Source organism: Amphiura filiformis, chromosome 8, assembly GCF_039555335.1.
Source record: "Amphiura filiformis chromosome 8, Afil_fr2py, whole genome shotgun sequence".
Lineage (NCBI taxonomy): Eukaryota > Metazoa > Echinodermata > Ophiuroidea > Amphilepidida > Amphiuridae > Amphiura > Amphiura filiformis.
This window is the reverse complement of record NC_092635.1, coordinates 10,429,298-10,452,757: the sequence shown is the minus strand read 5'-3', so window position 1 is coordinate 10,452,757 and position 23,460 is coordinate 10,429,298. Positions and strand designations below refer to the sequence as shown.

Sequence of the window (23,460 nt, the reverse complement as noted above, 5' to 3'; positions counted from 1 at the left end):
GGCCTACAAACTTAAATGTACATTTCTGACACGATCTGGTCAATGGCGGCTAAAGGAGGCATTTTTGAAAATTGAGTTACTGTAATTAGGCCCAAAAAAAAAAATTGTTTGTTTGTCCACGTCCGACCGACCGTGTACCCTGGTCCCGACCGTGTCTTTTTTTTCTTTTTTTTTTGGAATTTTTTTTTTTTTTGAATTTTTTCAAAAAAAAAAAAAATTTTTTTTTTTTTTTTTTTTTAAGTTTTTTATTTTTTCTGTTTTGTAGTGTCCCTGGACCTAGACCTAAATGATATGATTATTCATAGTGACCTAAAAAAAAAAAAAAAATTAAGATGTTTTGTATTTTTAATATGAAAATTGATAATTTGTATTCATGTCATAGTCTATTAATGATTTCAAAATGCATTGAATTTGAAAAATAAAAAAACTTTTTTTTGGCAATTTGGTACCAGTTACCCCTTGAAAAATGCGCTGGTACCGGGTACAAAATTACCCGAAAATGCCAGGCCTATCAGCAGAACCATCTCAAGAGTTAAACCAGTGAAGTGCTGTGTGTTTGGACTTATTCACCAGTCTTGTCAGTTGTCAGTTTCAAGTGCAATATCTGTAAAAAAAAAAAAAAAAAAAAAAATCAAAAAAAAATCCGACCTACCGACCCAACTATTTCATAAGCCTTTATGGACAAACAAACAATTTTTTTTTTTTGGCCTTATTAGTACATTATACACAGGCCTTGCCGTTTGAGGTGAGCGATCGCTCTCGCCGCCACCGCCGCCTAAACTCGATTTCTAGCGAAGCGATTTTCCACTCGCCATAGACATTTAATATCACTCGCCGCGAATCTCCCAAAATCTACCATCGAATCAACCAATTCAGCATTTAATCGATTTTGTGCCCCCTCCAAGCGGAGAGAGTCAAAAATTTTAGCATGCTTCACGCGCATTTTTAACATAAATACATAGATACCATTTTAAGACCAAAGCTTTACTTGATTATACCCAAATAAGTGATATTTGTGAAAATTCGACCACTCGCCTAGCATCATGCTAGCGAGTAATTAACCACTCGCCTTTAAAATCTAGACGGCAAGGCCTGTATACATACAATAGGCTAACACCAAAGGCCTAGCATGCTTGTCTATTTTCTTATGTATTTTATTGCCACTAGCCGTCATAAATTAAGAAACAACACAAAAAACTATGAGATGTTTTACTTTTATTAAATATTATATATCAGCATCCTTTACTTTTATAATGTATTGAATATTATACTGATGTTTATATATAGCTCTAGGTTAATAGTATCCAGAGCTGAGAAACCTTTTTCACACTTCACTCACTACTCCCAAGACTTGAAATAAGTATTTTCTATACAAAATCAGCATTTTCATACACAAAAGTACCAATTTGTTATCAGTGGCGTAGCATCATAGGGGCACCCATAGGAAAATGGCCGAAAAATGGCTTGTGCCCCCCAATCAGACCCGGGGGCCGGTGCCCCCAATCGGATGACCCACCCTATGCCACTGTTTGTTATGTTCTTCAAGTACACCAAGGAAGAAATCTTAACTATACATCGTTACGAATTCGGCAGAGTGACGAATCAAGCATTTTGAGCAAAATGAGTTACTGTATGCTTGTGATTATGTATCAGGCGATCTTTCTATAATATACATTTCAAATGAGTGCTCACGAATGTTCTCATATTTTAGAAGGGCCGATGGAATGGTACCAATATTTTCAAACGCCGTTTACTCAGAACAGCGATTTTACGGATTCGTCGCTCTGTCGTATTCATAACGACATAATCAATTAATAATTTTAATGAATAAATTGACCTATGTTAACAATTCCGTAAGAATCTGATATGTTCTGTTTCACATACTGACATACGATCAACATCCGCCACTATGTGATGCCGCAGGTTTAAGGCCAGAGTAATGGGAGAGAACATGGACCTTTTCCGACTTCATTATTTCAGAATTTTCTGTCCAAAATATATAAAACTATACATTTTTGGAAAGGAAATTGAGTCAAGTAATTCTATGGTAATGTCAGACTTAAACCAAAATGTTCAGATTTTGAAAAAAAGTCACAAAAATGCACATTTTGTCCCAAATTTTTTGTGACAACATACAAAATAATTGTTCCGAGCAAAAAAATTTCAATTAACTTTTCATAAAGCAGAGACGTGAAATTAGGGAAGGTTTTTGAAATTTGCCTTTTTTCAAAATATTTAAAAACAAAATCTGCAAAAAGCAATTTTGCACATAATGGTGTATATTTTTGTTCAAAACAAATACAAACAAGTATGAGATAACCTTCCTGGATTTTGATGTGCATCTGATGCAATTATTTTTCATCTTTGCCCAATTGTTTTTTTATTTGCCCGGCTACGCCCCTGCGTATGCTACTATGTGTTGCGACTGATGAATTAGCATTTATTTTCAGTGTTCTTTAGTAATTCACTAGATAGTTTTGAAAAATAGTACTACTCAGGTGAATGCATAGGTGGCGTAAACAAGAGGATGAGGGGAACATCCACACCCCCTAATTTTTTGCAAAGGGATAACAGAAGAAACAATAAAGCAATAATTGCTGTGTGCATCGCCTTTTTTAGCACAGAAAAGCACTGAAATTAGTCTGAAATTAATTTTTATTTTGTGCACGCAAAAAGTCCCAGTAAAACCGGAACAAAATGTGCTCATCCCCCTAAATTGTAATCATTCAGTCGCTACTGGGTGCATGACAAGGGTTAACTTGGGGTTTAAGCCCCCATATTAGGAAATAGAACCAAATTAGTTTATCTTTTGATCGAGCATTGATGCTTGGTCGACCCTTATTTATTTTTGAAATTTCAATTCGCTATTATTAATTGTTATAACATTTAATCTTCGTACTTAATGCATTGTCTAATACAATTTTACCATTACTTCTGATCAATTAGTTGAGATTTCATTAATAACAAGCATCGAAGTAGCATCGGTGGTCGATTCTAAGATCAACAAATTTGGCTCTAGTGCCTTAATGCCAAAAACATCAATCTATTTCAAAATGCCCCATGTAAGCACAGTTACTTAATTGGTGCCTTTGAGTAACCCTACTTTTTATGAGCCCATGTAGACCAGATAAGGCGGACTTGACCATATGTCACTCATCAAGGGAGATGAATAGTTTCAACATGTCCTTGGCAAACCTTAATTATTACTATAGAAAAATTATTAAATTTGTGTACATCGTGGAACATTCAACTACGCTTGTTACTCCGCGACTAATCATGCTAATACATGAGCGTACAGCGCTACTCTACGCGTCCATATTGCGAGGTTATCTGCGTACAACAGCTTACTACGCACAGCCACGTAAAGAGTATGTTCCACAATGTACACGAATTAAGTAATTTTTCTATAGTCAACGGTATTCCCGTTTTGTGATTTGGGTGTAGAAGCCCATAACAAAAATAGTGAGGTCAGAAACACACAAGCCGTGTTTTGTTAGGAAGGAGGGGGAAAAGTTCCTCACTGCTTGAAACACTGGGATAAGATTGACCAGGATTTGATATTCATCTTCCCTTTAGCACTGTTTTACACCATACATGTAGATGCCCCCCCCATATGCCACTGTTTATAGCTCACTATGCCAAACCCACAAGGCTGCTGCATACTTTACGCATTAGACACACTGCCCTCCCCCTTTAATTGGTTACGACACTGTTTATAGATGAGGTGACCTCAATGTTTCTTAACAAAGGCATGGGACTGGTATATCTTTATGCGTTAGTGAACGCCATGCAACCTCTACACTGTTCAATAGTCTTATTGTGATGTGGCGGGAATTTTAAAAACATGAGCCCTGAACAAAAAATATGATGCGCGCATACTGCCAAGCAAAAAACAATGGAAATTGTGATGATACCTGCGTTTACTGCCAGGCATTGACGTCAGAAGTAAACTCATCTATAGCACACTATGTCAAATCCACAAGGCCATTGCATACTCTACACATTGGACGCACTGCCCTCCCCTTAGTTATGCCACTGTTTATAGTGCACTCTGTCAAATCCATAAGGCCATTGCATACTCTACACATTAGACGCACTGCCCTCCCCTTAGTTATGCCACTGTTTATAGTGCACTCTGTCAAATCCATAAGGCCATTGCATACTCTACACATTAGACACACTGCCCTCCCCTTAGTTATGCCACTGTTTATAGTGCACTCTGTCAAATCCATAAGGCCATTGTATACTCTACACATTAGACGCACTGCCCTCCCCTTAGTTATGCCACTGTTTATAGTGCACTCTGTCAAATCCATAAGGCCATTGCATACTCTACACATTAGACACACTGCCCTCCCCTTATATGCCGCTGTTTATGCACTATGTCAAATCCACAAGGCCATTGCATACTTTACACATTAGACACACTGCCCCTCTCCTTTTGGCGTGCCACTGTTTATAGCACACTATGCCAAACCCACAAAGCTGCTGCATTCTTTACACATTAGCCACACTGCCCCTCTCCTTTTGGCGTGCCACTGTTTATAGCACACTATGCCAAACCCACAAAGCTGCTGCATTCTTTACACATTAGACACACTGCCCCCTTCCTTTTGGCGTGCCACTGTATATAGCACACTATGCCAAACCCACAAAGCTGCTGCATTCTTTACACATTAGACACACTGCCCCCTTCCTTTTGGCGTGCCACTGTATATAGCACACTATGCCAAACCCACAAAGCTGCTGCATTCTTTACACATTAGACACACTGCCCCCTTCCTTTTGGCGTGCCACTGTATATAGCACACTATGCCAAACCCACAAAGCTGCTGCATTCTTTACACATTAGACACGCTGCCCTCCTTGGTTATGCCACTCTTATAACACATCATGACATTATGCAAAAACCACAAGGCCTTTGCCTACTTTACACATTCGATACACTGCCCTCTCCCCTTGGTTATGCCACTGTTTACAGCACACTATGCTAAATCCACAAAGCCATTGCATCCTTTACACATTAGACACGCTGCCCTCCCTTTAGTTATGCCGCTGTTTATAGTGCACTCTGTCAAATCCATTGCATACTTTACACATTAGACACACTGCCCTCCCCTTTTGTGTGCCACTGTTTATAGCACACTATGCCTAATCAACAAGGCCACTGCATACCTTACACATTACATACATTGCTCTCTCCCTTGATTTGCCACTGTTTATAGCCCACAATACCAAAACTGTAAGGCCACTGCATACTTTACACAATAGACACTGCTTTACCCTGGGTGTGCCACTATTTATAACACACTTTATCTGAAAAACTGAAGCTATAAAAGAAATGTTATAAAATTATATTTACTACATGTTTCCCCCATTCAGTCGTACCTTGCTGACGGTTCCCATATTTTGTACTATCATCCTCAGAATTTCTTTCAAATGTACAGTATTTTGAGTCTACCAGACATGTATATGTCAAATAAAGTTGGGTTTACCTGGAATTTGTCTTCGGTGGAAATTCTGTGGTCAGTTAGTGTTTTACATAAAAACAAGTACTTAACACTTTACTTTTATGAGATATGAGGGGAAATAAATTTCCCGACCCACCGACCCAACTTCTTAAAGTGATCTAGTGACAAGCAAACAATTCCATTTTTCTGGTCTGGGCCCATACCCTGGTAAATCAGACCCTGACAGCGATGTGTGGAATCAAAACTCAGGCCGCAGTGGTGAGAGGCTAGTGCTTTGCTGAACATTGTTGGTATTTGAGAGCATACTGCTTGTACCAAGGCCAGTGCTTTGCTGAACATTGCTGGTATTCATGAGCACACTGCTTTTACCAAATTACTTCAATTGGTCACAATATTGTTGGAAATTGGCAGCATGTTGCTGGAAATTTGGTACCGTATTGTTGGAGTTTAGGAGCATATTGCTGGATATTGGTAGCATAGGCCTATTGCCGGAAGTTAGGAACATATTGCTTGAATTTGGCAGCAACATATTGCTGGCATGTGGCTGCATATTGGTCGAATTTGGCAGTGTATTTGCGGGATTCGGCAGCATACTGTGGGAATTTGGCAGCATGTTGATGGCGTTTGCAAACATATTCCTTGAATTTGGAAGCATGTTGCCAAAGTCCCCCGGCATACTGCTGGAATGTGGCAGCATATTGCTGGTATTTGGCATCATACTGATAGCATTTGGCAGGATGCTGCTAGAGTTTGCAAACAAATTGCTTGAATTTGGCAGCATGTTGCCAAAGTGGCGCAGCATATTACTGGCATGCGGCAGCATATTGCTGGAATTTGGTAACCTACTACTGACATTGGGCAACACATTGCTGGACTTTGCAAGCATATTGCTGGACTTGGCAAGCATATTGCTTGAATTTGCAAGCATATTGCTGGACTTTGCAAGCATATTGCTGGAATTTGGCATCATAGAGTTGGGCATCATATTGTATCTGAAGAGTGAAGTCCGTTTCAATTGTTCTTGTGATCTCTGCAGTCTGATCCAGCCACTTCTTTTAGCTACTCTTGCCATCCAGAATCTCTTGTACTTCTTTTCATGTCTATGTATATGCCTCCTTAGCTGCTGTACGTCAGCCATGTACCGTTCACAGTATTTACACTGAAGACTAGACATAAACTTCCAAGACTTTGAATGGAAGTATTTTGTGTGCCTAATAAGGCTGGGGACAGAAGGAAATCCTTTATAACACATACAGCACATCCTCTTGTTGGCTGATAAGCGAAGCACACATGGGTAATGAGTCTTGGCTTCAGCCTTTGTACTGTACCGCTTATTACACCATGAACAGACATGTTCCTCCATTTTTCTATGCCTATATTTCACCCATTTACCCTGACACATACACTGGTTTGATATATATTGATGTTTATTCTTCATATGCGATATTCGACTGTACTTGTTATTGTAAGAAAGACCACAGTAGCAACAGACATGCAGATGCCACTTTGAATGAAGCAGTAACTGGACTGGTTTGCGGAACTTCCACTCACACTCGTCACACTGGATCCATTTCTTCTTCTTATGCTTCATTTTCTTCTTTCTTTTCTCCGATTTCATAGTTTCATATGAAGAGAGGCCAGAAGATTTTCTGTCACGAGCGGTAACACCCACATCTGTATAAGCAGGGGAGTAAAATAATAAATACAGCATGAAACATGGCAACAGGTGTTTTGTAAAGAATTGATAAAGATTTAAATCCTGTCAGAATTTAGTACTCTGATGCTACCTTTACAAGTCTCAATTAGTATCTAAATTAGTATCTATTACAAACAAATCTACTTCTCCCATTGCATGGTTCCGCCATGTGTGAGGAGAGCCTCGATCTGACAGCATGTATGAATGGGAATTGAACCATTCAATCCATAAAACATTGTGTAAAGATCTGTAATTCTTTCTTTCATGTCATGCCAGTTCGAGGGTCTCTTTACATCATGGCGGAACCGTGCAATAGGCGAATAGCACTGTTGATGCACAGTATGGGCTGTGGTGTATTTACCCCTATGCATTACACATGCAGTTAACTATTGATGCGCATCTCATTGTGCTTCAACAGTGCTCGAAGGAAGCAAACAAAACCAAATTAAATGGACTACATATATATTCCAATTGAAATCCATACACCCCTTATGGAAGTCATGACCTAAATATTCTACACAGGGAGTGTGAATTTCAAATGGGATTACCTGAATAGGCTACTCCATTTGAAATCATGTCATTCATAGAGGGTGTTTGGACTTCAAAAGGAATAGCCTAAATACATAACAATTTCAATAACACAAACATAATGACATTTACACAGAACCCTACCTTTAAGGGGTACACCTTTAAGTGGCACTTTAAAATCACTGGGATTCTCAAATTCTGTCCACTTTGGGTGGGGTCTATGCTGTTTATTCTCCTCGCATATCTTAAGGTACTGCTCTTGACTGGTGAATTCAGATGCAAAAACCTGGCATGCCCAAGGTCGACTCCGTTTTAGTTGACGGCAGAATTGGTTCTTAGCAACACGTGGACATTTTTGATAATTTGATCTCAGTTTGGTACTGAAGGTAAGAATCTGATACTTCAGTCTTGGTGTAAGAATCAAATCCACAGACTTCTCTTCATGAATTACCTTCAGGATAAGTAATTCATATTGTCTTGGTGACAATTGCCAACCATTTCTTTTAATGATGGCTATCACAGAGGACCAGTTAATATACAAGAAGGTTGAAGGTCCTACTCCTGCATGATATGACACAGTCTGCTTGGGTTTGCTATCAGCTCCTGAAATGACATTGGAAGAAATGTGAAAGAAAAACACAAAAATTCAAAGTGAAGTGTGGATGTATGCTCCACACCTTTTCCCCGCCTTTTTCAAAAGTGAGCTAATCCCAAAGCGCCCCAGTTGTTATAACAAAGGATTTGTATCAAATCTGTGATATAATGCAAGGTCAGAGTCGAGAAAATTGTTATTGATCATTTACTTGCTAAGGGAGTAAGAAAAAGGCCAATACTTGTAAAAGGTATAGAAATGCCTCTTGTCATACTTCTAAGGTCCACAACTTTAAATTCCCACCCTAATACTTTTTATAATAAGTCTGAAAATATTTCATAAAATGTAAATATTTATGTATACATTGTAGCCCTATTTGTTTTACACATCTGGACCAATTTATACTGTCACACATTGCGTTCAGTCACAACGGTTAATTGTGTAAGAAAAGAGCCAGTTTTAAAAGTTGCACCCAAGTCCGTAGCAGAATTATTGTTTGCAAGTTGATTCTTATGGACTCGGATGCAACTTTTAACACTCTTTTTTGTACATAATGAACTATTGTGACTGAACAGAATGATGTCTGACGCTATAATTTGTTCCATATGTGCAAAACAAATAAGGCTACCCATACCTTTTTATATGTTTGCATTTCGTCACATATTTTTCGATTTATTTAACAAAGCATTTAGGGGGAAGTTGTGTACCCTGTACTTGTAGAGGGGCACACTTTTAAAGTAATGCTCATACAGTTATACATGTTAAGGGCACTGAGTTTTGAAAGTCCATGCTCACAGGTAATACCCCCTGTCAATGTCAAGCTCCCGGTACATACCTGATATTGTTTCTTTTTTCTTTGCTGATTTCACATGTTTCTTCCCTTTCTTTGTTTTGTTTCCTTCTTTGTCTTCCTGTACGGAATCTGTTGTTGTCTCGGCTCCAAAGAAGTCGCACAAGTCATCATCACCTTTTGAATCTGTACTATCAGAATCTAGTAGGGAATATATTTGAAGAAAAAATAGAGATGGCGGTCATAAACAAGTTGTCTGAAGATTTGTTCAAAGTTAAATACAGAGGCCAATATAATAAACGCCTACCAAACAGTAATTACTCCCCTTTATCACTAGATAAAACTCAATATATACGCATCAAATTTAAAAACTGGAATAACAAAAACAAGCCCAGGTTAATTCTGCAAATTTTGATACCTCATTTGTCTGGATAGCTCACAGTTTGTAGCCATGGTGACTTAATGAACTAGAAACATTGCCGTTTTCGACGCAAAGTGTTGATTGGGATGCCTTCACCATGGGGCGATTAAATTTCGGAAATATATTATAATAAGGTCAATATAATAGCCGAATGTCATACTGTATGAGTGGCAAACAAACAACCTCACATGACCGTTGACTTCCGTATGTGACCTTGGATACTACATATACTTGATAGTACCCATAATGCAGCTAATAAAATATGCAGCAATAAAATTGGATCAATTGAGCCCATATTTATTGGTCGAGCTTTGAGTTTTAAAATATTATATGTATTTTGAAACTCATAGCGAGACCAATAAATATTAGGCGTAAAGCATCCAATTTTATTATTATTATATTTTGGATCCACTATTTTCACACACTTGGATTCATCAAAACATAATAATGGTTGCAATAGGATTTGAACTGTTCAAATATGTAATATTGGCTGAAAATGACAAATGGTTTTGCATGAACATTCAAATCCAATGACAAATAAACTTGCTCATAGCTGCACTATGTGTGGTAAGGTGAATCTGAAAAAATTTTTTTAGATTTTTAATGGGCTACCCTCACATTTGGTACATTATGGTTAAAAAACATCGCATGAAAAAAATTATACATTTTGAACAAATTTTAGAGGTCCCTACCAAGCATTTAAATTTTGCACATAAAGTCAATGGTGATTTTAACTAGTTTCAACAAAGTACTGGAAAGTAATATTTATCTGAGATATTTCCTTAAAAACTTTTGTCATCAGAGAGTTGTAACATAATTGTGAAAGAAAATTCAGGATAAAATATCCTCAAATCAATAAAAAATCTTAATTTGTAAAAAGGGCAAAATAGGGGTAACAGCAACATATTCAACAGCCAGTGAGTAGTTGGCTATTTCAAAAAATTTGTATGTTTGCTATATACTTATGTATGAACTGCTCAAAGTGTCCATTATTTCTGTATTATTTAAAGTACAAGCAATTGTCCTTTTGTAACAAAGAGCACTGTCATTTGGATGGAGAATTTATCCGATTCTGCAGATGACGTTATATTACCTTCATCACCTTTTTGTCCATCTTCACTTTTCTTTCTTATTTCCACTTGGGATTTCTCTCTTGCACACCTATCAGAGGCTGCTTTGGGTCCATGATAAGTGATGTCAAACATGTTATTTAAGTCCTTTTGCCAGTCCATTTCCTTTTTCCCCTGAGTCTCTGTTCTCTTACTCTTGTTCTTCTTCAATTTGCCCCATTGGGTGAACAAACCTTCAATTTTAGGAACCACATTCTTTTTCATTTGAGCTGTTACTCCAAGTTTATAATATACATTCAGAACATCACTTGCAGTGGCGTGTGCAGCATCTCTGATTGTCTTTTTTTCAATGTTCTTATGATATAAAAATGATGCCAAGACCTCTCTTCTTGATGGTAGTTTGCTGTCATTCAACTTATCCACAGGAAAACCAACCAGCCACAACTTAGTTTTCATTCTTGTAGTAGGCCCACTTGTAGGCCTATCTGTATTACTTGTCATCATGAGCTAAATAAATTCCACCTATGTGTTGTAGGCCTATCTGTATTACTTGGCATCATGAGCTAAATAAATTCCACCTATGTGTACTGTGGCATTATGCTACCAGGCAATTGAACTGGAGTGGCAAACTGAACATTTTTTTAAGGCCTTGCTCTGAATTTAGTTTGTATCGGCATTACATAATATTGAAACAGTCCATTGAAATATTGAATTGAATGCATATTCAAATAGGTACTTACAACCAGAACCAACTTCAAATGGTTAGAATCAGATCAATTCAATTCAATTTTATTGGATCAATACAGTGGCACTCATCAACTCATGGTGCATCCAAAACACTTATTCATATAAGCACATTATCATCAGCAAATACAAAGTTGTTACAGTTGATAGGCACTACTGTAAAAAGATGTTCTCTAGTAATCATGAAACACATTCAGCTGACAAAAGGGTCTGTTTTCAACTGTTTATAATAGTAAAGAGGTTAGCCTTGGTTCTAATAGAGGGTATGCAATACTCATGACAGAGTCATCCTCATTTAAATAAAATTCTGTCCCCATCAGACAGGGTCTAATTCTGCATAAAACCGGGCAAGGTTATTTCTATAGATCTGGTGCGCAATTTCATTGCACTGTAATTTCAATTGTGTCCATGCTAATGTATGTTATAACACCATTGTGCACGTAACACATAAACACCAATGATTGGCAGGTATCAATAACTCACGTGTGTCCAGAAATTTCCCGATAACAGGTGATCAAAAGCGATCGGAATGTTACAAAAGTACAGATCGCGTTTAGCTTACTTCGTTTAGATGATTTGAACGAAAATTGTGGCAGCATTTCCAATGATGCTTGCAGAATTTCGGGTAGTTTGTAACCTGAAATACTCCTTCATGTCTATCGATGAAGACGGCGAAAAATGTCAAAGGTCAGCTGGGCTTAGCATTTTATAAGAGGGTATGCATATCTTATTTCATGGTTCGGATGAAAATTGTGGCATCACTTCCATTCCTCTATGATCTTGCAATCAATAGAGAAAAAGAACAAAAATAGTATTTTGAGCGAAAACACCAAATAATGATTTGTTTAAAATTTAACCTGCACATCAAAACACAAGTTCGCTCCAAACACCCCTATTATCAGCTATTGCATTTTTACCAGTGAAGTGCGCAAACTCCGCAATATTGAAATTGACTAGCAGGCGGCGAGTGACATGATAGAGAGACACGGCAAAACTGCTCAACTGTACATGGTACTTTCCATACATTTCGCAGCTGCCGTAAATCACTGGTACTCGCCGTTCAATTTGCACACTGAGTGATCGGAGCCTAACCAACACGGCGAATTTAAAGTGTCACTGTATTTGATTAATAGTTAGTTTTGTGGGGTTCATTATGGTTTTAGCTTGCATTAATATTATTTATTAACATCTAGGCCTACTTGTGTATGATATTTTAAGCGTTTTAAAATGTCAAACTAATCCCATCGATAGTTTGAGAGGAAATTGACTGAATGTAGAGAATTTGTGCATGGCGCTCACCACCTGCTTTTAAACGCCATTTTCAAAATATTGGCGTTGTCCAAGATGGAGAATTCGCACATGGAGGTGAAGAAGAAAATACAAATTGCAGGGGTAAGAGTGCAACGATTGCTGATTTGGTGATGTCAGGAGTTACCGTAAGTGCATAGGAACAGGACAAGCTTATATTTACATCTGCAAATGATGAATTAAAGTCATTTAGGCATAAAGACCATGCGATTATGTAAGCTTATGTAATAAACTTATTCATAGTCAAAGTAGGCGGGCTTCTTCTTCGTCTTATGTAACAGTATTGTTCTCCAAAAAAACCCGGAAGCTTGTCGTTTGGAGCTCTAGCTGAAATACAGCAAGATATTGTAAGATAGTAAATGTAAACCTGTATTTTAGCTAGAGTATCTCGAGCTAGTCCCCATAAGTGACCACAGGAAAATTCAAATGATAATACAATAAAACATATTAAAGGTATGAATGGTTGTGGAATCGATCTAGAGACCTGTCCCTCTGTCATCTTAAGTTATCTTAGAACTGTCCTCCGGCTGCCATTTCAATTGTTATACCGTTCCGGTTGGTTTATCGCATACACTCTATAAGCTGAATAAATTTAGTACATGGAGAAATATTACATAATGTGTTTACTTCTCTGTGGTAGACTTATTTAATAATATCAAATGGTTTCAGATGTGCAAGCCTTTGTTAGTGATGAACCGAATATTTATAGTAATAGAGGTTGTGCGTGAAATTATTGATTGGCTCCAAACAAAGGATTTGAGCCAGTGTCCTTCACCGTAATCATGGCGAAGTGCAGTCCATTCAATCAAATGTTTAAAACAATATTTTAGTGGCCTATTTGGAAGTACATACCTTCAAAATGCAAATCAACATTGTGGCCACTACGACACTTCTTGTTTGGAGGAGTAACTTTGCAGTAGCGACTGGAAACCTTACACTTCTTATAAACAGGCTCACTGTCTGTGTTCTTTTTTCTCGTTGTGTATTGTTCATTGTCTATGCACATTTGGACAAACTGACTCTGGATGTGAAACTCTGAAGCGTGGACTCTACAAGGCCAGTATAAATTAGTTATACCAGCCACATTTCTGAGCTGTGAGCTTAACTTGAAAATAAGCTTATGTATCAGACCCTTCAGTCTATCAGAGTATATTAAATCCACAGACTCCTCTTTGCATAAAGCACTAAACACAAGTTGATCTACTACTGATGGCGGTGAATCCAGGTTTTCTTTGACGATATCTAGCACTGTCTTGTGGTTAAAATTGATGGGGACTCTAGCATTCTTGCACAATGTTGCAGTCTTACAGTCTATAGCAGAATCTGAAATCAAAATGTATTCAAATAGGAAATATAATTTAATAGCTATTATAATGCATGGAAATATATCCACATCACTTGATACATGTATGAGGATGGATACTGAACATACTGGTCCATAGGTATATTCATTGGCACTTTTTCTTTGTCGCGATATTGCCAGCAATGTTTTTCGCGATAAACGATAATGGCGATAATGTGGGCAGCTTCAAAACCCTTTATCTAACCAAAGTTCTTTAATGAGCCGTTCTTTATGTTGAGTTTAAGTTTTGCCAAAATGTGTATTTGTATCCAGTTCAAAAGCCTTACTGCAATTTGTATTTACACATACATGCACGTAAATTACGTAATCTGCAGTTTAAAGCTGTAATGGCTGCTGATCTGCGATGTTTATGACAGGCAAATGTAGCGGCCCATTCGCTTTTAATGTGGTAAATTTCATATTTTTGAAGACACATTTTTATCAAAATATTGCCGACTGTCATACCATTATCGTGATCAGAGTAATGAAAACGTATCCCCAATATGGTTTTTTACCCCAATCAGTTTTGAAATTGTGATACTTTTTTGTTGCAGTATGTAATATTCCCTTTTACAAAACAGCCTACGCTCACCACTATAATGTATATCTCTATACATACCTTTTGTATTTCCTCCTGGCACTTCAGAATCGTTGTCTTCCTTCATGTCGCTTCTTTCTTGTAATTGGTCCTTGGTATCTTTATCATCCTTCATGTCAGTCCCTTCTTGTAATTGGTCCTTGGTATCTCTGTCTTCCGTCATACCACTCCCTTCTTTTAATTGGTCCTTGGAATCTTTGCCTTCCTTCATGTCACTTCTTTCTTGCAACCGGTCCCTTGCATTCTTGCGACGAAGATGGTAAAACTGCTCTTGATTGACAAATTCTGAAAGCACCACCTTACATGGCCAATCTACTACCTTATCTAACTCCATCTCAGACTTGATCAAGTGCATGAACCAAGAAATCTGATGTTCCAGTCTTTTTGTATATTTCAAATCCACAGACTTTTCTTGACAAATTGCTTTAAACACAAGCTTGTTTAATTCTTTTGATCTGTCAGGCAGTTGAGGATTTTGTTTCATGATATTTTGCATTGTTGACCGCTTCACATTCAAGTTGGTTATAGTCACATCATATTCTTCCTCATCAGGGTCAGCCTCGTGACTTGCACTGGAATCTGAAATGTCAAAAATGGAAACACAACATGAACAGCATTCTGGTCATGTATGAAGGGTACAGTTTGCTCCTGGGACAGGCAAAATTAATGGTTTTGTTGAAGCATTCTGACATGATATTGAGTTAAAACATTTTTTTTTTCTTCATTGAAATGACAATCTGCTGCCATGTCAAATGATGAATTAACCAATTAAGGGATCACATACTTTCAGGCCTCTTCTTGGCCTTTCCTGTGATTCCTTCACTCTCACTTGTATTATGTTTTTGTATGTATTCTAGTTTTTTTTGCTATTTGATGAGTAAAAATAATGTACATGAATGAATGAATTTATTGTAAATAAAAAAATATTGTCATTTTGTCCCAAGCCCAGACCCTGAGTACTCCCTGGATACCTCCCTGCATACAATTAGTGACAATACTCCATTTGATCAACTTGCCTGTTAGCAGTGGTGTCTGAGTGATATCCCTCAACTCATCCTGGTCTATTCCTTCTGTCTTCACAACAATCTCGCTCATATCTGACAACAAAATCAATATATAGGGCTACCAATTAAAATGTATTTTTAAAGTTATAATGCCCAAATTACAAACATTTATTGTTAAATCAGTGCAGAGTAGGTAAATTATATGAAAATTATAGATTAATTTCCATAGGATTTATTGACTTCATATTACTTGTAAACAAACCGTAGACTCGAAATATATTGTCATCCATTTTTTCTTGAAAATATAAATTTTTCTGGATTTCTCAAATAAAAAGCCTAGTACGATACAATTGAAATTGTACCAAAGTAGTGCATTTCATATTTGGACAAGTAGCGTGCGGACTTGTAAATTAGATTTCACCTGTCTGTGGCACATTACAATGTAATGTGCCACAGACAGGTGAAATCTACACTTTCAATAGGGCAAATGATATTTAAATGAAACATACCTTCATGGGATAGCGCTGCAAGTGGTACTTCAAAATCCTGCCGATTCACAAATTCTGTCCACTTTGGGTGTGGTCCATGCTGTACACTCTCATGACAAATCCTCTGGAACTGCTCACGACTGTGGAACTCTGAAGCCAAGATCTTGCATGCCCAGGGTGGACCCTGAGTAATATGAGCCCAGAAGTGTTTCCTATAGGAAGGACCTAACTTTTTATACTTTGACCTCAGCATAGAGGTGAAGCGAATAATTTGATCTTTCAGTCTTGGTGTGCGAATCAAATCTACGGATTGCTCTTCACAAATGACCTTCATAATAAGTGTTTCATATACTGGTTGTGCCAACTGCCACCCGTTTCTTTTCATGATGCTTCTCAAAGGGGACCAGTTAATATACAAGTAGGTTTCAGTTTCCGAATACATGTATGAGACAGTCTGCTTGGGCTCTCTATCAGCTCCTGAAATGAGATTGGAAAAACATGAAAATAATAACATATGTTCAAGTTCAAAACAACTTACCGTATTCATTCCAATAAGCGCCCAGCGCGCTTAACAAAGTCATTTTGCATGGGCGCTTATTTTTACCTGGTTTACCTAATTTTTTCGTAAGGGGCGTTTATTAGAGACAAATTGATGTAGGTTATAAAAGGGTCCTGAGACATTCTAGTAGCTTTTCTGATGCAGAAAATGTTTTGCAAGTTTACACAGGGCTTGTAGTCCTCCAGCTATATCACTGTATCGACGTCTATCTGTCACTTCAACATTAATGGTACCCTTTAGCAAATTGAAAATACCCTGGGTGGACGCTTTTGGGGCATGGGCGCTTATTGGAATGAATACGGTATATGTGATGTGATCAAGCAAAATGAGTCAGATGTCGGAAATATTGATTCAGAGATATAACAATAATGGTATTCAACTTCCTTATTTCATTGTTCTGAGCACCACTAAAATGACCATATCTCTGGAACCGCAAGTCTAATTATGATGGGGTTTTGAGCAAAATGAAGCTCTGAGAATAGCTCATTTATTGAAATTGAAAACACTTTGCTCAATCGCATTATAATAACGCCTAATATCTAAGACAAAATTGATATTCAGCTAGTGGCGTTTACATGGAATATGCTCTAAGAATACAAATGACTAAATTTTAAATCTGACATTTGGAGCTGTTTTGATGTCCATGTGAACTGAGTTCCAAAATACAGGTGCTGCATCAGAAAATGACCAATGACCACATGAAGCAAGATTCCATTTGGGGTTATGAAGCAGAATCTTGGTGGATGAGCGAAGGCAACACATATATATGGTTCAATTCAAATTAATCCATTGACTACCCTGTAAACAAGACAAATTGTGACCGTACATTGTACACCATAAATGAGCCGTAAAGTCAGTCCCCGGTCAATTTTGTTTTAGTTTGTGTTTAGAAAATATATATCATCTTACTATAAAGAGGGGAATGTTGTATCTATGTATCTATGTATCTATCTATGTATGCACGTAAAGGCTCCGTCAATTTCGATCCAAATGTCGCCAAATTCATACGGGAGATCGATGAATATACGGCAATGTGTTTAAACTTTATTTGGTTGAAAACAGTCAAGAATTGGCTGCAAAAACAGTGAAAATATGGGTAAAAACGGGGTTTTTGTTATGAAAATCGGTTACCAGCCTATGCGTCACTGCAGCTGGTCGGCAGCGCGTCGGCGCCAGCGTGCATGTAATGCGCGATTAAGCAAATGTCACGTAAGCGGCGCGAGAGCCACACACGACTATGAGCCAGAGACCAGTGGATATGATATCTGGAAAGAAGGAAAAATAAAGGACAAAAAGGTACATGGACGGGTCTCTCACGGGATTATGATAAGGGGTGAAAGTAACTAAATGAAACGGGAACGAAACAAAGGAAAGAAACTAATCAGGAAATGTAAGAAAAAAGGAAGCCAAAATAATGAGAACAGAATTAAATAAAAAACATGGAAACGGGAAATCACAAGCAGCAAATAAAAAAAGAAGCTAAAAGTGATGAAAGAATAGATTTAGAAAATAATGGGAACGGGGTTAAATAAATCTGAGCAGAAGAAACTAAAAAAGAAAATGTAAGAAGAGACAGATTTAGATAAATAAAATGTACCTTTTCAATGATTCTACCTGTTCAGAAATTCTTCCTGTTATAGTGAACGCCCCCATTTACTGATTACTCATCTAGCGGGGACCCGCGCAAAGCGCGGGTATCCCACTAGTAAACTTTAAAATGCTATATCATTTGACTTCAAACGATATCTAGAAGCAGGGTTATGGTTTGTTGAACTTTGCTCCTTCAAACAAAGCAAACAAAGACTAGAGCTATCTAAGAATTTTATAGACATAGGTAGAAGCTTAATAACCTCTTCAACAACAGGATTATTGATTGGTTTAAAAGGTGTTTGACTGTCACTACCAAAATGAGATACATGTAGCACAAACTTGAGGTACCTATTAATATGATCTTCATGCACATTTTACACTGTAACTCAGAATACAATTTGCCAACTTTACGACTCATTTGTGGTGTATGATCACAATTTGTCTTGGCCAAGAAGGTGAAATAAACCTAGACATACCTTTACTTCTCAATTTCATTTCAGATTCCTTCTGTTTGTTTCCAGCCAATGAGTACCATCGTGCAAATGGACCATGCCATAAGTTGAAATGGGGATTAGACTTCTTGTGGACAGCACTTTCCTCACACATCAGATCAAACTGCTCCTCTTGGACAAAGTCAGATACCATCACTCTAAATGGTGTAAACGTCATCTTGCCATCATCATTTATGAGGTTTCTTTTTATGGCGGTTGTGTATTTCACAATTTGATGCTCCATTTTGTCAGTAAATATGAACTCAATGGATTTCTCTTGGCATATAGCTTGAAACACATGTACTGCAATGTCAGTAGATGAAAGGTGAAGATTCTCCCTGACAACATCAAGCACAGTTGTTGCACTCATATTGAAGTCTATTGTTGCACTTCTCTTTAATCCAATCCAGCTTTCTCCTTCCTTGATGGTTTTGTTATCCATTGATTCTGTCTTGTATCCAGATGAGTTTTCTCCATCTTTGCTGGTTAGGTTATCATCTGAGTCTGTCTTGCACCCAGACGAGCCTTCTCCATTCTTGATGGTTTCATTCTCATTTGAGTCTGTCTTTCCCTCAGATGAGCTTTCTCCATCCTTACTGGTTTCATTATCATTTGAGCCTGTCTTTCCCTCAGATAAGCTTTCTCCATCCTTGCTGGTTATGTTATCATTTGAGTCTGTGTTGCACCCAGATGAGCTTTCTCCATCGTTGATGGCTTTGTTATCATTTGAGTCTGTGTTGCACCTAGATGAGCTTTCTCCATCCTTGCTGGTTATGTTATCATTTGATTCTGTCTTTCCCCGAGGCAAGCTTTCTCCATCCTTGATGGTTTCTTTATCATTTGAGTCTGTCTTGCACCCACATGAGCTTTCTCCATCCTTGCTGGTTATATTATCATTTGAGTCTGTCTTTCCCCCAGACAAGCTTTCTCCATCTTTGATGGTTTCATCATCATTTGAGTCTAGGTTGAAACAAATAAAAAAATATAGAAAACAAAATAATAAATGAGACAGTACAGAATATGCGTAGCTTACTTTTTTTGACTGATAACATTGGAGGTGAACTGCATACCACTCTTTTGAGGATGTTTAGGACAGCTGGGATCAGGAGAGGAGACATATTTTTCAATGCATTTCTTAAAGCCTTAATGTATGATTTCCGTCAAATTTGTATTTTGTTATTCATTGCCCAAAATGCTGAAATGATATAAGTAATAACTGCCGGAAGGCTTTCTGTCCATTTTAAGCTTAAATAACAAGAGAAATTGAAAGAACCCTCATTGGCTATTTTGGTTGTTTAACACAGAGTTCTATGGCAGACATGTCCAAATTGCTCTGTTGACCTATAAACACAACAATTTTGGCTGATTCAATTTAGGTGCAAGCTGTGACATGTGTAAACATTACAAATATGCCAAAAAATCAGGTTTGAAAAAAATTAACTAATTTCATATTATAAGATCGTATATTATGCCTTTAATATTTAGAGAATAAAGGTATTGTTTTTAGTCAGCAGAGGAGTGCATCTATCGTCTCATATAACACAGGCGACATCCTTATTTTAAGTAAAACAACAAGGCAAAGCCGAGTTGTTTTACGCCAAAAATAATGATGTTGCGTGTTATATGAGACGATAGATGCAAGACAGCGGCTAAAAACAATACCTTTATTCTCATTCTTAAACACATAAATATATAATCATAAGTATACCAAATTTCATTCAAATTAAATCCTACATTTTACAAGGAATTACCTAGGGCTCAGAATCAATCAGTCCCGTTGTTGCTATACATGTACACCTCCCGATTGGTCCAAATAATGTGTATGAGTATCGCGTCGACATGCACGCGCTAAAGTGTGTGATATATTGTGTCATGTCACGCGGGCAAGAACCAATAAGATTGCAAGAACATTCTCAAGTGTTTATAATTTGGTTCACTTAGTTTGGTAGTGCCGTCAATGCTTTTTCACGGTTGCGCCGCAAGCTTGCTGACAAATCGCTCTTGCACGCGTGAGTGTACACTTGGCGTGATTTACTTGACCGGCGCGATTCACTGCTTAGGCCAGCGAAATATGCACATACATCACTAACAAACTCTGGGTGAACCAAATTATAAGAATAACACATTGTTGATCTTGTAGGAAATGAGTTAAAGGGCATTTCGTGATCCACAGCCTCATCCCCCACTTTTCTCAAAAAAAGTTGAGATTTTTATATCACTGGAAACCTCTGGCTACATAATGTTTATGTACAAAATATTTCTTGCAGATTAATTAGTTTAGCAAAGATATCGTGAAATTTGAATTTCGTTCTGGTGCACCAGAACGAAATTACAACGCATTGTCTATCCTATGGAGCAGTGTAATACACATAATCATGCATAACTCGCGAACGCAAAATCGGAATCAACTGAAAGTTTGGGAATAGGTTTTTTTCGTGGATATCTAATGAAAAATGACATAAATAGAGGATGCTAGGATCACGAAATACTCCTTTAAGGGAGCCATAATCACATTTATATTTTCTTAAGTAAAGAGTACCATACTTTGGTTAAAGCCAACAATATATAAAAACTTATGGGTGTTGTCCCCCTTCCAAGGAAATTCATGCACATGGGGCACAAATGACACCCCTTTTATTAAAGTCTTGGGATCTCCTTTAAGGACCCATATGATTCCCCTTGTGTGTCAGCTTTATTTGTCTCACCATTATATCATGCTCCCCTCCAATCCACCTTAAGGTGAACAACGCATTACTTTCCTGAGGAAGTTAAATGGAGAGATCACCTGTACTTCAAAAATTAAAACCTATCCCATGCAAAAAATTGCACATACCTTCAAAAGGGACTTCTTCAGTCTCCATCTTGACCTCAGTCACAGAAGATGCATCCACACTGTTGCTTTGGGCCACACTTTTCTCATGCTCTCTACGAATCTCTTCAAACTGTTCTTTATTAACAAAGTCTGACACTGACACTTTCAATGGCCAGCCTGATGCAGTAAATCTAAATTCATGTCTGTATCTTGAAACAATACTATCAAGTTGATTCTCCACTCTCGTATTACAAATGAGATCTACAGATTTCTCTTGGCATATTGCTTTCAGAACAAGCAGACACATTTCCCTACCATGCAAGTCCATGTTTGCCCTCACAACATCCAATATTGTGGTACGCTTTACATACAAATGTGTTGGGAGGTGCCTCTTTTAGGTACATCTGTGCAAAATCTAGCCTCCTGATTTGAACCTAATGTTAATGAGAGAGATACAAAATAGATTTAGTACAAACACAATTAAGTATCCAATCATAGCCAACGTTCAAGCTTTTTCACCTTTTATGCAAACCTGCCGAACTTTAACTTGTTGTATTTTTCATTAAAATTTAAACATATTTTCAAAAATATCACGCCTAGACTTGCTTACGTACAATGTCATACAATCCACAGTGAGTGTGAGCGATGCTGAAAATCCACACTGCAAAATGCACATCGTACATGATTTTCTCCTTTCTGAGACGACTTTATGAATTTCCATTTCACCCAATACTCTGCTTTCAAGGATTGCTCCTTGATCATTTTTGGAATTTTAAGTTGATGAAGTCAAAACCATATTTTAAAATACATGCTTAGGGCTCATATTGAAATACCCTACCACGCTTTCACACAGAAAGAAGGCAGGATTCCCCTCGCTAAGCGCGTGCCTCAGGAAAGCTCGGTCATAAAACGGATGGATAATATGCATCAGTGATACACCCTGCCTTTTGAAGTGGTCCATGATGAATGGGAAGAAAACAAACTGACTATGGCTCATCGCACAACCCAGGAAAGCGCGCTCCTAATTTAAGTGGCTAATTGCAGTGTTATATAATCACACAGGATTTTAACAAAAGAAGGCTAGCACAGAAAAGCTGCAGGATGGCGCACAACTTCCTGTGTAAGGGAATTTCAATATGAGCCCTTAAAGTAAACTGATCGTGAAACTATCGTCCTTGCTGGCACTCGCTGCTCAATGCATGAATGGCAACCATTGATGATTCTCGCAGAGTACCTAGCACTTTTGTATGCAAAATTGTGATTGGTTAATATGCCTTCACTCACAGATGTGCAAGCTTACAAGATCGGGGCTTGTGTTGTGTCAACTTTTATAGTCCACATTCTCAGGTACTTTGTAATGGGATTTATTATTGTTTTGGACAATGGTAAAAATATTTTTTGGGGAAAATGTATGCCCATATTTTAATGGTAGGTCTGTTTTATAATGTATGGTCTCATTTGGCAGTGTTTACAAACACATACAAAAAGCACAAGAGCTCAACAAATGTCTTTAACTGATTTGATGGAGGGAGAACTAGAAGAAACTCTTCAAACAATAAAAATGAGAGAGACATCAGCTTACTTGATGTGGTTGAAGTTTGTTCATCATATGCTAAGTCTATCACTTCTCTCTTGACAACAGTTGGCTTCACATCTGCATGAAACAAAATGTACTAGACATTAGTTCTAAAAGTATTGCAACATTGTTGTAAAACTGATAACAGTGCTATGTCACAACTTTATGAAAATTTAGAACTTTACGGATGATTGGGTACAGAAAATCAAAGCCTACTAACACCTGTTCTCATTTTTGAGGTTTCATATGATTAGTCATTGATCTTTTTCTTTCATCAACACACACCAAAGAAGGTCTACAGACTTGGAGAACTAGGACTATGTGTAAACCAATGCTAAGTAATAATGAAATTGACCAATTGGAATGCTAAACATGGGGGC

General features: G+C 37.6%; 1 protein-coding gene across 1 annotated transcript; it reads right to left on the bottom strand.

Moving 5' to 3' along the window:
* Positions 1-1,198: 1,198 nt before the first annotated feature.
* On the bottom strand, positions 1,199-23,156 carry LOC140158600 (uncharacterized). The gene is made up of 10 exons (XM_072181756.1): positions 23,087-23,156; positions 21,526-21,938; positions 18,678-19,652; positions 16,074-16,529; positions 15,577-15,657; positions 14,582-15,139; positions 13,473-13,943; positions 9,123-9,278; positions 7,840-8,298; positions 1,199-7,145 (listed from the first exon to the last, which is right to left on the bottom strand). Exons 2-10 carry the CDS (start codon positions 21,830-21,832, stop codon positions 5,845-5,847), a joined length of 4,764 nt encoding a protein of 1,587 aa, XP_072037857.1. The 5' UTR covers positions 21,833-21,938; positions 23,087-23,156; the 3' UTR covers positions 1,199-5,844.
* Between the last annotated feature and the right edge of the window lie 304 nt (positions 23,157-23,460).

Excerpts from the sequence above, each read along its gene's own strand:
- LOC140158600 (XM_072181756.1), bottom strand. The coding sequence starts at position 21,832 with ATGGACTTGCATGGTAGGGAAATGTGTCTGCTTGTTCTGAAAGCAATA. Across the intron at positions 19,653-21,525 it reads TGAAGAAGTCCCTTTTGAAG|ACTCAAATGATGATGAAACC; the intron begins GTATGTGCAATT and ends GTTTCAACCTAG. Across the intron at positions 7,146-7,839 it reads TAAAGGTGTACCCCTTAAAG|ATGTGGGTGTTACCGCTCGT; the intron begins GTAGGGTTCTGT and ends CTGCTTATACAG.